A 15670-nucleotide genomic window follows, 5' to 3' on the forward strand; every position below is an offset into this window, starting at 1 on the left:
CCTCTGTGTTTTTATACTCCTGATGACTCTGCCATTTATTGTATAACTCTTCCCTACATTATTTCTTCCAAAATGCATCACTTCGCATTTATCCGGATTAAACTCCATCTGCCACCTCTCCGCCCAATTTTCCAGCCTATCTATATCCTGCTGTATTGCCCGACAATGCTCTTCGCTATCCGCAAGTCCAGCCATCTTCGTGTCATCCGCAAACTTGCTGGTTACACCAGTTACACCTTCTTCCAAATCATTTATATATATCACAAATAGCAGAGGTCCCAGTACAGAGCCCTGCGGAACACCACTGGTCACAGACCTCCAGCCGGAAAAAGACCCTTCGACCACTACCCTCTGTCTCCTATGGCCAACACAGTAAGAAGCTTAACAACACCAGGTTAAAGTCCAACAGGTTTATTTGGTAGCAAAAGCCACACAAGCTTTCGGAGCTGCAAGCCCCTTCTTCAGGTGAGTGGGAATTCTGTTCACAAACAGAGCATATAAAGACACAGACTCAATTTACATGAATAATGGTTGGAATGCGAATACTGACAACTAATCAAGTCTTTAAGAAACAAAACAATGTGAGTGGAGAGAGCATCAAGACAGGCTAAAAAGATGTGTATTGTCTCCAGACAAGACAGCCAGTGAAACTCTGTGGGGGTTACAAATAGTGTGACATGAACCCAATATCCCGGTTGAGGCTGTCCTCGTGTGTGCGGAACTTGGCTATCAGTTTCTGCTCAGCGACTCTGCGCCGTCGTGTGTCGCGAAGGCCGCCTTGGAGAACGCTTATCCGAATATCAGAGGCCGAATGCCCGTGACCGCTGAAGTGCTCCCCAACAGGAAGAGAACAGTCTTGCCTGGTGATTGTCGAGCGGTGTTCAACTATGCAGACGCTGCGACAACGGATGAATGAACACCGCTCGACAATCACCAGGCAAGACTGTTCTCTTCCTGTTGGGGAGCACTTCAGCGGTCACGGGCATTCGGCCTCTGATATTCGGGTAAGCGTTCTCCAAGGCGGCCTTCGCGACACACGACGGCGCAGAGTTGCTGAGCAGAAACTGATAGCCAAGTTCCGCACACACGAGGACGGCCTCAACCGGGATATTGGGTTCATGGCACACTATTTGTAACCCCCACAGAGTTTCACTGGCTGTCTTGTCTGGAGACAATACACATCTTTTTAGCCTGTCTTGATGCTCTCTCCACTCACATTGTTTTGTTTCTTAAAGACTTGATTAGTTGTAAGTATTCGCATTCCAACCATTATTCATGTAAATTGAGTCTGTGTCTTTATATGCTCTGTTTGTGAACAGAATTCCCACTCACCTGAAGAAGGGGCTTGCAGCTCCGAAAGCTTGTGTGGCTTTTGCTACCAAATAAACCTGTTGGACTTTAACCTGGTGTTGTTAAACTTCTTACTGTGTTTACCCCAGTCCAACGCCGGCATCTCCACATCATGACTCCTATGGCCAAGCCAGTTCTCCACCCATCTAGCCACTTCTCCTTGTATCCCATGAGCCTTAACCTTCTTAACCAACCTGCCATGTGGGACTTTGTCAAATGCCTTACTGAAATCCATATAGACGACATCCACGGCCCTTCCTTCATCAACCGTTTTTGTCACTTCCTCAAAAAACTCCACCAAATTTGTAAGGCACGACCTCCCTCTTACAAAACCATGCTGTCTGTCACTAATGAGATTGTTCCGTTCTAAATGCACATACATCCTGTCTCTAAGAATCCTCTCCAACAACTTCCCTACCACGGACGTCAAGCTCACCGGCCTATAATTTCCTGGGTTATCCCTGCTACCCTTCTTAAACAACGGAACCACATTCGCTATCCTCCAATCCTCAGGGACCTCACCCGTGTCCAAAGAAGCGACAAAGATTTCCGTCAGAGGCCCAGCAATTTCATCTCTCGTCTCCCTGAGCAGTCGAGGATAGATGCCATCAGGCCCTGGAGCTTTGTCAGTTTTAATGTTCCCTAAAAAACCTAACACTTCCTCTCTTGTAATGGAGATTTTCTCTAACGGGTCAACACCTCCCTCCGAGACACTCCCGGTTAACACGCCCCTCTCTTTTGTGAATACCGATGCAAAGTATTCATTTAGGATCTCCCTATTCCCTTGGGTTCTAAGCATAATTCCCCTCCTTTGTCCCTGAGAGGTCCGATTTTCTCCCTGACAACTCTTTTGTTCCTAACGTATGAATAGAATGCCTTAGGATTCTCCTTAATCCTGCCTGCCAAGAACATCTCGTGACCTCTTTTTGCCCTTCTAACTCCCCGTTTGAGTTCTTTCCTACTCTCTCTATTCCTCCAGAGCGCCATCTGTTTTCTGTTGCCTGGACTTAACGTACGCCTCCCTTTTCATTTTAATCAGATCCTCAATTTCCCTGGTTATCCACGGCTCTCGAATCCTACCTTTCCTTTTTACAGGCACATGCCTATCCTGCAGCCTTATCAATAGTTCCTTAAAAGACTCCCACATGCCAGACGCGGACTTACCCTCGAACATCCTCTCCCAATCAACATCCAATTCCTGCCTAATCCGGCTATAGTTAGCCTTCCCCCAATTTAGCACCCTGCCCGTAGGACAGCACTCATCCTTGTCCATTACTATCCTAAAGTTAACAGAGTTGTGGTCACTATTTGCCACATGTTCCCCTACCGAAACTTTGACGACCTGACCGGGCTCATTTCCCAGAACTAGGTCCAGTATAGCCCCCTCTCTAGTCGGGCTATCTACATACTGTTCCAGAGAACCTTCCAGTACGCATTTTATAAATTCCTCCCCGTCCGGACCCCCAGCTCTAAGCACTTTCCAGTCTGTGCCAGGGAAATTAAAGTCCCCCACTACAACAACCCTATTTTTTCTGCACCTATCCAGAATCTCCTGACATATCCTTTCCTCCACTTCCCGTGGGCTGTTGGGTGGTCTGTAGTACACCCCCAGCATAGTGACTGCACCCTTCCTGTTTCAGAGTTCCACCCACAGCGACTCAGTACATGACCCCTCTAAGTTGTCTACCCTCTGCACCGCGGTAATATGCTCCTTAACTAATATCGCTACTCCCCCACCTTTTTTAGCCCCTCCTCTGTCCAATTTTCATATCATCCACGAAATTACTGAGCAACATCCTACATTCAAGTCTAAATCATTTACATAAACCACAAACAGCAAGGGCCCTGACACTGATCCCTGGAGACCCCACTGGACACACCCCTCAACCTCTGGACACTCAGCCAATTCTGGATCCAATTAGACAAATTTCCTTGGATCCCATGGGCTCTTAGCTTCACTATCAGTCTCCCATGTGGGATCTTGTCAAAAGTCTTGCTGAATTCCAAGTAAACTACATCAAATACATTGTGCTCATCTACACAGTGGCACAGTGGTTAGCACTGCTGCCTCACAGCGCCAGGGACCTAAATATGATTCTTGGCTTGGGTGACTGTCTGTGTGGAGTCTACATGTTCTCCTTGTGTCTGCGTGGGTTTCCTCCGGGTGCTCCGGTTTCCTCCCACAGTCCGAAAGATGTGCTGGTTAGGGGCGTTGGCCATGCTAAATTGCCCCTTAGTGTACCCAAACAGGCGCCGGAGTGTGGTGACTCGGGGATTTTCACAGTAACTTCATTGCAGTGTTAATGTGAGCCTACTTGTGACGCTAATAAATAAACTTTAAACTTTACACACCTGGTCACTTCTTTGAAAAATGCAATCAAGTTGGTCAGATATAACCTTCACTGAACAAATCCATGCTGACTGTCTTGATTAATTCCTGCCTCTCCAAATGCAGATTAATTATGTTTCTCAGAATTGCTTCCAATAGTTTCCCCACCACTGAGGTTCGACTGACTGGCCTGTAGTTTTCTTCCTGCCTTCCTTGAATAATGTGGAGATGCCGGCGTTGGACTGGGGTACGCACAGCAAGAAGTCTCACAACAACAGGTTAAAGTCCAACAGGTTTATGTGGTATCACGAGCTTTTGGAGCGCTGCTCCTTCCTCAGGTTAGTGAATTCCAAATAAACCTGTTGGACTTTAACCTGGTGATGTGAGACTTCTTACTATTCTTTGAATAATGGTCCCACACTGACTGTCCTCCAATCCTCCGGCACCTCTCCTGTGGCCAGACAGGAATTGAAAGTTATTGCCAGTGCTCCTGCTATTTGCTCCCTTGCTTCACTCAACAGCCTGGGATACATTTCATCTGGCCCTGGAGCTTTATCTACCTTTAAGCCTGCCAGACCACTCACAACCTCCTCTCTGTGTTAATTTCTTCAATAGTATAAGTCCTTCCCCCTGATTTCTAGACCCACAGCGTCTCTCTCACTAGTGAACACTGACACAAAGTATTCATTTAGAACCCTATCGATGTTCTCCGGCTTCACACACAATTACTACTGTGGTCCTTAATGGGCCCTACTCTTTCCTGAGTTAACTGTACATTCTCAACCAACCTTGAGGTTTGTGTCCAGTTTAATATATAAAACTCAGGAAGGGGGATTTCAATCTTGATTGACTAAGGGCAACTCCCTAACAGCGACATTCCCCTTGCTTCCTGCCCTTTGAACATCTAAGTGAAAAGATCAGGCTGCCTGCTCCTGCACCGTTGCCCACACCAAAACTTTATGGCGTGGGCAACATGTTACCAGAGTTAGTTGTCCTGAATTGACCCTCGATTATTTATTTAAATTTAGGGAAGGACAAGGTACTCATAGAATCCCTACGGTGCAGAAGGAGGCCATTAGGCCCATTGGGTCTGCACCGACTCTCTGACAGAGCATCTTATTCAGACCCATCCCCAAGTCCTATCACCATGGCCCCACACATTTACTATGGCTAATCTCCCTGATCTACACATTTTAGGACATTAAGGGGTAATTTAGCATGGCCAATCCACCTAACCTGCTTATGTTTGGACTGTGGGAGGAAATCAGAGCACCCAGAAGAAACCCACACAGACACGGGGGAAAGTGCAAACTCCACACAGTCACCCAAGGCTGGAATCAAACCCAGGTCCCTGGCACTGTGAAGCAGCAGTGCTAGCCACTGTGCTAACCCATTTGGAGGTGTATTGGAGGTGTTGGGTAGGCTTAAAAGTAGAAAATCTCCACGTCTGGATACATTGTGTCCCAGGCTGCTGTAGGAGACAACGGAGGAGATTGCAGGGGTTCTGACCTCATGGGGGAGGTGCCAGAGAACAAGAGAACAGCTAATGTGGTTCTGTTATTTAGGAAGGGTTGTAGAGATAAACCAGGGAACTACAGACCAGTGAGTCTCACGTCAGTGGTAGAGAAACTATTGGAGAAAATTCTTCAGGAGAGCATTGATCTCCACTTGGGAGAGGGAAAGTTTGATCAGGGATAGTCAGCATGGCTTCATCAGAGGGAGGTCATGCCTAACAAATTTGATTGAATTTTTTGAGGGGGTGACCAGGTGTGTAGATGAGGGGAGTGCAGCTGATGTAGTTCATATGGATTTCAGCAAGTCTTTGACAAAGTCCCACATGGGAGACTTATGAAGATGGTAAATTCACATGGGATATAGGGTAATTTGATAAAGTGCATTCAAAATTGGCTCAGTTGTAGGAGACAGAGAGTGGTGACAGAAGGCTGGATAAGTGACAGGAAGCCAGTGTCCAGTGGCGTACCACAAAGATCTGTGTTGGGCCTCCTATTATTTATCATTTATATAAACGACTATGTGGGGGATAGGATTAGTAAGTTTGTGGATGACACAAAGATTGGTTAACAGTGAGGCTGAGTGTCTTGGGTTACAATAAGATATGGACGGAATGGTCAAATAAGTCTCCGATGGAATTTAATCCTGAAAAGTATGAGACTTTGCAAAGAATAATTTGACAAGAAAGGATTCAATGAACAGCATGAAACTAGGAAGTTCTGTGGAACAAAGGGACCTTGGTGTGTTTGCCCAAAGATCTCTGAAGACGGAAGGACATGTTAATAGGGTGGTGAAAAAAGCTTATAGCATATAGGCACTTAGCCTTTATCAATCGAGGCACAAATTACAGAAGTAGGGAAGTCATGATGGAGTTGTATAGAACTTTGGTGAGGCCACAGCTGGAGCACTGTGTGCAGTTCTGGTCGCCACATTATTAAGCAATCCTGCACAAGCAGCAATCCTGAGATTACTACCTTTGTTTTCCTCCTTCTCAGCTGTCTCCCTAATTCCCTATACTCTCTTTTCATGACCCCTTCCTACCCACATCAGCGGTACCAATATGTGCCGCTACCTCTGGCTCCTCTCCCTCCCCCCTCAGGATTTCTGGGACTCGACCAGCGACATCCTGGATCCCGGCCCCAGGGAGGCAGACCACCATCCGAGACTCCCGCCTGCCTCTGCAAAAACGCCTGTCCGACCCCCCTTATTGTCGAGTCCCCGATATACACTGCCTTCCTCCTCTTTTCCTTAGCCCTGTGAGTTACAGGGCCGGACTCCACTCCGGAGACACGGCCACTGCTGCTTCCCCCAGGCGGGCTGTCCCCCCCCAGCAGTACTCAGGCAGGAGTACTTGTTGTGTAGGGGCAAATCCACCGGGGTGCTCTCAATCACCCGAGCTTTACCCTTCCTGGCCGTCACCCACTTGGCCTCCACCCGTGGCCCTGGTGTGACCACCTGATGATAGCTCTTGTCTATCACCTCCTCATTCTCCCTTAACAGCCTAAGATCCTCGAGCTGCAGTTCCAGCTCCCTAACACGGTCCCTCAGGAACCGCAGCTCGACACACCCCTCACAGATGTGGTTGTCCGGGAGGCCAGGTGCCTCCAGGACCTCCCACATCCTACAGCTCTGCTTTAAATAAAGCAATGGAACCTTTCAATTAGAAAACCATAGAAATCCTACAGTGCAGAACGAGGCCATTCAGCCCATCGAGTCTGCACCAACCACAATCCCACCCAGGCCCTATCCCCGTATCCCTACATGTTTACCTGCTAATTCCTCTAACCTTCATATTTACCCACTAATCCCTCTAATCTACGCATCCCGGGACATTAAGGGGCAATTTTAGCACGGCCAATCAACCTAACCCGCACATCTTTGGACTGTGGGAGGAAACCGGAGCGCCCGGAGGAAACCCTCGCAGACACGAGGAGAATGTGCAAACTCCGCACAGACAGTGACCCGAGCCGGGAATCGAACCCGGGTCCCTGGAGCTGTGAAGCAGCATTGCTAACCACTGTGCTACCGTGCTGCCCGATTGGGTGGGCAGACAACGTCTCAATTTAACATCTCATCCGAAAGCTAACCAGACTGACAGACAGGCTGGAATTGTACCGCCTCACCTGCCCCGGAATCAGGGTGAGCGAGGCTCGCAGAGCAGGATTCTCCGCTGGCTTCGGGCAGGATTTTACAAGCATCTAAAGTAGGGCATGGACCTTAAAATACTTATAGTGCTACATTTTAATTAACTTATCACAAACATGTAAAGTTGTAACAGTGCATTCATTATCTTCACTTTTTTCACACTGTTCAGTCTTGAAGCTTTTGAAGATTTGCAAAGATCAATTGGTAAAGAAGTGCCAGTGGAGAATTGGAGACTGAAGTCACTGACACGTTCTGTAGAGGAGCTGTTCCAGGCTATGAAGAAATTGCTTCCACGAATGTGGGAATGTGAGTGCGGAAAGAGGGTGTGGATTAATAACATTGAGTGTACTAATCAGATCATTCCTTGTTTAAATAGGCTGAGTCTGCCCCAACCACAACATAAAGCATGCACTAATGAAGAGAAGTTAAAGAGGGCACAGTAAGTAGTAAAGGCAGTGTCAGTAATCCTAGTACTGGGCAAAAGCAAGACACAGAGCCAGGGAAGTCCAGATTAAACTGCATTTATTTCAATGCAAGAGGCCTGACGAGCAAGGCAGATGAACTCAGGGCATGGATGGGTACATGGGACTGGGATATTATAGCAATTACTGAAACATGGCTAAGGGAGGGACAGGACTGGCAGCTTAATGTTCCAGGGTACAGATGCTATAGAAAAGATAGAACAGGAGGTAAGAGAGGAGGGGGAGTTGCACTTTTGATTAGGGAAAGCATCATGGCAGTACTGAGAGGGGATATATCCGAGGGTTCGGCCACTGAGTCTATATGGGTAGAACTGAGAAATAAGAAGGGGGAAATCACTTTGATAGGGTTGTACTATAGGCCCCCAAATAGTCAGTGGAAAATTGAGGAGCAATCCTAGTAAATCTTTTCTGCACTCTTTCTAGTTTAATAATATCCTTTCTATAATAGGGTGACCAGAACTGCACACAGTATTCCAAGTGTGGCCTTACCAATGTCTTGTACAACTTCAACAAGATGTCCCAACTCCTATATTCAATGTTCTGACCAATGAAACCAAGTATGCTGAATGCCTTCTTCACCACTCTGTCCACCTGTGACTCCACTTTCAAGGAGCTATGAACCTGTACCCCTAGATCTCTTTGCTCTGTAACTCTCCCCAATGCCCTACCATTAACTGAGTAAGTCCTGCCCTGGTTCAATCTACCAAAATGCATCACCTCGCATTTACCTAAATTAAACTCCATCTGCCATTCGTCAGCCCACTGGCCCAACTGATCAAGATCCCGTTGCAGTCCGAGATAACTTTCTTCACTGTGCACTATGCCACCAATCTTGGTGTCATCTGCAAACTTACTAACCATGCCTCCTATATTCTCATCTAAATCATTAATATAAATGACAAATAACAGTGGACCCAGCACTGATCCCTGAGGCACACCGCTGGTCACAGACCTCCAGTTTGAAAAACAACTCTCTACAACCACCCTCTGACTTCAGTCAAGAAGCCAATTTTGTATCCATTTAGATACCTCACCCTGGATCCCATGAGATTTAACCTTATGCAACAACCTACCATGTGGCACCTTGTCAAAGGCCTTGCTAAAGTCCATGTAGACAACATCAACTGCACTGCCCTCATCTACCTTCTTGGTTACCCCTTCAAAAAACTCAATCAAATTTGTGAGACATTTTTTTCCACTCACAAAGCCATGCTGACTGTCCCTGATCAGTCCTTGCGTCTCTAAATGCCTGTAGATCCTGTCTCTTAAAATACCTTCCAACAACTTACCCACCACAGATGTGAGGCTCACCGGCCTGTAGTTCCCAGGCTTTTCCCTGCAGCCTTTTTAAACAAATACACAACATTTGCCATCCTCCAATCTGCAGGCACCTCACCCGTGACTGTCGATGATTCAAATATCTCTGCTCGGGGACCCGCAATTTCCTCCCTAGCCTCCCACAACGTCCTGGGATACACCTCATCAGGTCCCGGGGATTTATCTATCTTGATGCGCTTTAAAACTTCCAGCACCTCCTTCTCTGTAATATGTACACTCCTCAAGACATCACTATTTATTTCCCCAAGTTCCCTAACATCCATGCTTTTCTCAACAGTAAATTCTGATGAGAAATATTCATTTAGGATCTCACCCATCTCTTGTGGATCCGCACATAGATGACCTTGTTGATCCTTAAGAGGCCCGACTCTCTCCCTTGTTACTCTTTTACCCTTTATGTATTTGTTCTTTATATATGTATAAAAAGCCTTGCGATTTTCCTTAATCCTGCTGGCCAATGATTTTTCTTTTAGCCCTCTTTATTCCTTGCTAAAGTTTCTTTCTACTTTCCTTGTATTCCACACTTGCTTCATGTGTTCTCAGCCTCCTAGCTTTGACAAATGCTTCCTTTTCCTCTCTGATTAGGCTCACAATATCTCTCGTATTCCAAGGTTCCCAAAACTTGCCATACTTATCCTTCATCCTTACAGGAATGTGCCGGTCCTGAATCCCTATCAACTTACACTTGAAAGCCTCCCACATGCCAGATGTTGATTTGCCCTCAAACATCTGCCCCCAATCTACATTCTTCAGTTCCTGCCTAATATTGTTGTAATTAGTCTTCCCCCAATTTAGCACCTTCAGTTGGGGACTACACTTATCTTTATCCATCAGTACCTTAAAGCTTACTGAATTGTGGTCACTGTTCCCGAACCGCTCCCCTACTGAAACATCGACCACCTGGCCGGGCTCATTCCCCAATACCAAGTCCAGTATGGCCCCTTTCCTAGTTGGACTATCTACATACTGTTTTAAAAGCCCTCCTGGATGCTCCTTACAAACTCTGCCTCATCCACGCCCCCCGTATAAGTGAGTTCCGTCAATATAGGGGAAGTATAAGAGAAGTAATTAAAATTGGGGTTATGCAAGAAGTCAAAATTGGAGGAGCGCAGAGACATGGAAGATTGTGGTGTTGGTAAAGGTTACTAATAACTGCTTGGTTATTAGTCTAGTATCATATCACAGCCAGGACCAGGAACATTCTGCATTGGAATCACATCTTACCTCATGGACCTCGGGGTCCTTGTGCATGAATCACAAAAACTCAGTTTGCAGGTGCAGCAGGTAATCAGGAAGGCAAATGGAATGTTGGCCTTTATCGCGAGAGGGATGGAGTATAAAAGCAGGGAGGTCATGCTGCAACTGTACAGGGTACGGGTGAGGCCCCACCTAGAGTACTGTGTACAATTTTGGTCCCCTTATTTAAGAAAGGATATATTAGCTTTGGAGGGGGTACAGAGAAGGTTCACCAGGTTGAATCCAGAGATAGAATCATAGAAACCCTACAGTGCAGAAGGAGGCCATTCGGCCCATCGAGTCTGCACCGACCACAATCCCACCCAGGCGCTACCCCCACATATTTATCCGCTAATCCCTCTAACTACGCATCTCAGGGACAATTTTAACCTGGCCAATCAACCTAACCCGCACATCTTTGGACTGGGGTCCAAGAGGGGGTTAGCTTATGAGGAGAGTTTGAGGAGGGGTCCAAGGAAAGATGAGGGGGTTAGCTTATGAGGAGAGTTTGAGTAGACTGGGCCTGTACTCATTGGAGTTTAGAAGGTTGAGGGAAGATCTTATAGAGACATATAAGATAATGAAGGGGCTCGACAGGGTAGAAGCAGCGAGGTTACTTCCACTTACAATGGAAACAAGAACTAGGGGGCACAGCCTCAAAATATGGGGGAGTCAATTTAGAACAGAGTTGAGGAGGAACTTCTTCTCCCAGAGGGTAGTGAATCTTTGGAATTCTCTGCCCAATGAAGCAGTAGAGGCTACCTCGTTAAATGTGTTTAAGTCACAGATAGATAGATTTTTAACCATTAAGGGAATTAAGGGTTATGGGGAGTGGGCGGGTAAGTGGAACTGAACCCACTATCAGATCAGCCATGATCTTATTGAATGGCGGAGCAGGCTTGAGGGGCAAGATGGCCTACTCCTGATCCTATTTCTTATGTTCTTATTGTATAAATTTAAACTTTTAGATGTTGAGCAGTGTTAATGGTAATAATTTTCAAGTTTTAGTAACAGCGTTTTATTAATACGTTATAGATTCGAGAAATATTACCTTTGATGAGAACACAGCACACAAGAATCTGACTTTGTCAGCCGACCTGCGTTCTGCGCAATACAGTCCCTTACCCTCAGGTGTCCAAAACAATCCGGTGCGGTTTGAAGGTTCTTCCAATGTTCTAGCAAATGAGAGTTTCTCATCGGGCAAACACTACTGGGAGGTGAAAGTGAGGAACAAGGATGGGTGGAACATCGGTGTCACCTATGCCTTAATCGCCAGGAAAGGTAAAGGTAAAGAAACGATTCTGGGAAAGAACAAATATTCATGGTCCCTCCGGATGGTTGACAGGGAATTTTATGCACTCCACGCTGATGAGTCCATCTTGCTTGATACAAACAACAGAGATCACAATTGTGAGCAATTGGGAGTATTTTTAGATTACGAAGAGGGGCGCTTGTCTTTCTACAATGTTTACCGAGGCACACACATTCACTCTTTTAAAACAAAGTTCCGCAAACCGGTATTTCCTGCATTCAATCCTGTGTCAACCACACATTCCAAAAATTATGAACCAATTGTGTTGTGCCACTTAGTCCCCACAATGGAAGAGATTGCTGAGGGTGACAATAAAAATATACCAGGCGAAGAATCCTAAAGGCTCCTTGGTGTTAACGTGGAAGAACGAAATGGAGGGCGAATTATATTGCATTCTAAAGTTTCATTTACAATGATTTTGAGTATCCTGATAAATCCATTACTGGAATTGCATTGTTTATTTATCTTCAGCTAACTGCTTCTTAGGCTGTTACTGGGTGGTGCATTTTGGCAAAACCAGTGCATTGTTTTCAGGACAAACATCATGTTCAGAGTTTATCAACATGGATGTGTTAAACACCACATCCTCATATTTGTCTTTTCTTTTTCTTAGCTGGGGTGTAATTATAGATACTAAAATGTGGCTTGCAAATCATTAATTACATTATGTGAGCCTGTAATGAATTCTATTGTGAAGAACTCTGCATTGTACAAACACAAAGGGATTGTGCGTCATGTTTTCCATGCCTGTCATGTTCACTGTCTGTCACCAAGGTGTCGTGTGTAATAAAGAATATAGCTATATATTGCACAATTCAGATTGGTTCCATGCATTCAATCATGGGGTGGTGCGCGGGATTGCAGGGACTTAGACAAGAAAATTCAACGGCAGAAATTTGTCTTGGGGCAGTGCAGCAAAACAGACAATTTTGACCATGCAGCACCAGATATTCAGTTCCATTGCTATCAATGCACTGGATATCAGGTACTCCGTACAATGGACAGCTGATCCGGGAATGAACATTATGCATCATTGACTGAGAGGAATTACAAATATGGAAAAATGATCCAAAGCACTTCACAGGGTCTCAAATAAAAATGTTAAAGTTTATTTATTACTGTCACAAGTAGGCTTACATTAACACTGCAATGAAGTTACTGTGAAAATCCCCTAGTCACCACACTCCAGCACCTGTTCGGGTACACTGAGGGAGAATTTAGCATGGAAAATGCACCTAACCAGCACGTCTTTCAGACTGGGGGAGGAAACCGGAGCACCCGGAGGAAACCTACGCAGACACAAGGAGAACATGCAAACTCCACACAGACAGTGACCCAAGATTGGAATTGAACCCGGGTCCCTGTCGTTGTGAGGCAGCAGTGCTAACCACTGTGCCATCGTGCCACCTGGTGGAGGCTGAACCATTAGGAAACAAGAATGTGTGACCAAAAGCACAACACCAACTCTCAACAACTTTTACAGATACACCATAGAAAGCATTCTTTCTGGTTGTATCACAGCTTGGTGTGGCTCCTGCTCTGCCCAAGACTGCAAGGAACTACAAAAGATTGTGAATGTAGCCCAATCCATCACACAAACCAGCCTCCCATCCATTGACTCTGTCAACACTTCCCGCTGCCTTGGCAAAGCAGCCAGCATAATTAAGGACCCCACGCACCCCGGACATTCTCTCTTCCATCTTCTTCCGTCGGGAAAAAGATACAAAAGTCTGAGGTCATGTACCAACCGACTCAAGAACAGCTTCTTCCCTGCTGCCATCAGACTTTTGAATGGATCTACCTTGTATTACGTTGATCTTTCTCTACACCCGAGCTATGACTGTAACACTACATTCTGCACCCTCTCCTTTCCTTCTCTATGAACGGAAGCTTTGTCTGTATAGCGCTCAAGAAACAATACTTTTCACTGTATCTTAATACATGTGACAATAAATCAAATGAAAAGTTCAAAGGGGTGGGTTTGAGGAGGGAATGAAGGTGGGGATACAAACTGTTTCAGATTTAGGGGGGACGGGGTTTATTTGGACTTGCATCAGTTTTCTGTTCTGACGGTAGGTGTTATGCTAGTTGCTGACGTGCAATGTGCTGCGTCTAATAGGATTTGCTGAGATTTGAAGGCAGTTTCTGTTTGCATTATTAGCAATAATTGTATCTTATTTTCAACAAGGGAATAGTGCACAATTAAACATCTTGTTTTTCATTGTATAAATTTTCAAACGAGATTTTAAGAGTTCAGCTCAGGGTTAAAAGGATATAATGGACTTCATACCTAGCATTACACAGAAATTGCAGGCAGCACGGTGACACAGTGGTTAGTACCGCCGCCTCACGGCACCATGGACAGGGTTCGATACACGGCTTGCGTCACTGTCTGTGTGGAGTTTGCACGTTCTCCCCGTGTCTGCATGAGTTTCCTCCGAGTACTCCGGTTTCCTCCCACAGTCCGAAAGACGTGCTGGTTAGGGTGCATTTTCCATGCTAAATTCTCCCTCAGTGTACCCGAACAGGCACCGGAGTGTGGCGACTAGGGGATTTTCACAGTAACCTCATTGCAGTGTTAACGTAAGCCTACTTGTGACACTAATAAATACATTTTAAACTCCTCAACACCTACAGTACCTTCATCACAAGTGCTTGCCAGGTTCCTGCATCCCTTTATCCTCCTGGATAACCTGTTTTTTAGTGGTCTCTGCTTCTTTCACTGACTCAACTAATTAATTCCTGTGGCCTCACAACTCTGTGTAAAATAAGTTCTCCTGTTTTCTGCCTTAAGAGTTTTACATTTAGTATCTATATTCTTTCATTATTGGAAAAAAATTCTGAGGGATAGAATTAATCTCCACTTGGAGAGGCGAGGATTGTTCAGTGATAGTCTGCATGGCGGTCAGGGACAGATCGTGTCTAACAAATTGGATTTTTTTTGAGGAGGTGACTGCGTGTGTAGATGAAGGCAATGCAGTTGATGACATCTACATGGACATCAGTAAGGCTTTTGACAAGGTCCCACTTGGAAGGCTGATCAAGGAGCTAAGAATCCATCGAGTCCAGGACAAATTGGAGCCAAAATTAGCTTAGTGGCAGGAGGTGATGGTGAAGGTTGTTTTTGTGACTGGAAGTCTGTGTTCAGGGATCGGTGCTGGGTCTCTTGCTATTTGTAGAGTCCATTCATGATCTAGACAAGGCAAGGGGATAAACAATGAACATTAGGACACTAGGAAGTACAGAGGACCACAGGGACCTTGAGGTGCATGTTCATAGATCCCTGAAGGTAGCAGGACAGGTAGATAAGGTGGTTACGAAGGCACTACATTCGCGCCACACAAGTGCCAGGCAATGACCATCTCCAACAAGACAGGATCTAACCATCACCTCTTGACATTTAATGGCATTACCATTGCGGAATCCCCCACGATCAACATCCTGGGGGGAGTTACCATTGAACTGAACTGGATCAGCCATTTAAATACTATGGCTACTAGAGCAGGTTAAAGGCTAGGAATCCTATGGTGAATAATTCACCTCCTGACTCCTGTCCACCATCTACAAGACACAAGTCAGGAGAGTAATGGAATATTCTCTCTACTTTCCTGGATGAGTGCAGCTCCAACAAAACTCAAGAAGTTCAACACCATCCAGGACAAAGCAGGCCACTTAATTGCTACCCCTCCCATAAGCATTCAATTCTTCCACCACTGACATGTAGATGGTAGAAATGGAAGCCACTATAAGATGCACTGCGGGAATTCACCAAGGTTCCTTAGGCAGCACCATCCAAACCCGTGATTGCTACCATCTAGAAGGACAAGGGCAGCAGACACATGGGAACACCATCACCTCGGGGTTCCCCTCTAAGTCACTCACCATCCTGACTTGGAAATATGTTACTGTTCCTTCACTGTTGCTGTGTCAAAATCCTGGAATTCTCTCCCTAGTCCCACTTCAGGG

The 15670-nt window shown here is 45.8% G+C and overlaps 1 protein-coding gene across 1 annotated transcript in view; it reads left to right on the plus strand.

Annotated features, from left to right (window-relative positions):
* Positions 1 to 12520, plus strand: part of LOC144495524 (zinc finger protein RFP-like) — a 36690-nt gene extending 24170 nt beyond the window's left edge. Inside the window, exons 5-6 of the mRNA XM_078215566.1 lie at positions 7506 to 7642; positions 11428 to 12520. Of these exons, the coding sequence (XP_078071692.1) occupies positions 7506 to 7642; positions 11428 to 12044 (754 nt within the window). The 3' untranslated portion in view covers positions 12045 to 12520. The remainder of the gene's footprint in view (positions 1 to 7505; positions 7643 to 11427) is intronic.
* Positions 12521 to 15670: the final 3150 nt, after the last annotated feature.

The sequence above is a fragment of the Mustelus asterias genome, chromosome 7 (genome assembly GCF_964213995.1).
Source record: "Mustelus asterias chromosome 7, sMusAst1.hap1.1, whole genome shotgun sequence".
In the NCBI taxonomy this organism is placed as follows: domain Eukaryota; kingdom Metazoa; phylum Chordata; class Chondrichthyes; order Carcharhiniformes; family Triakidae; genus Mustelus; species Mustelus asterias.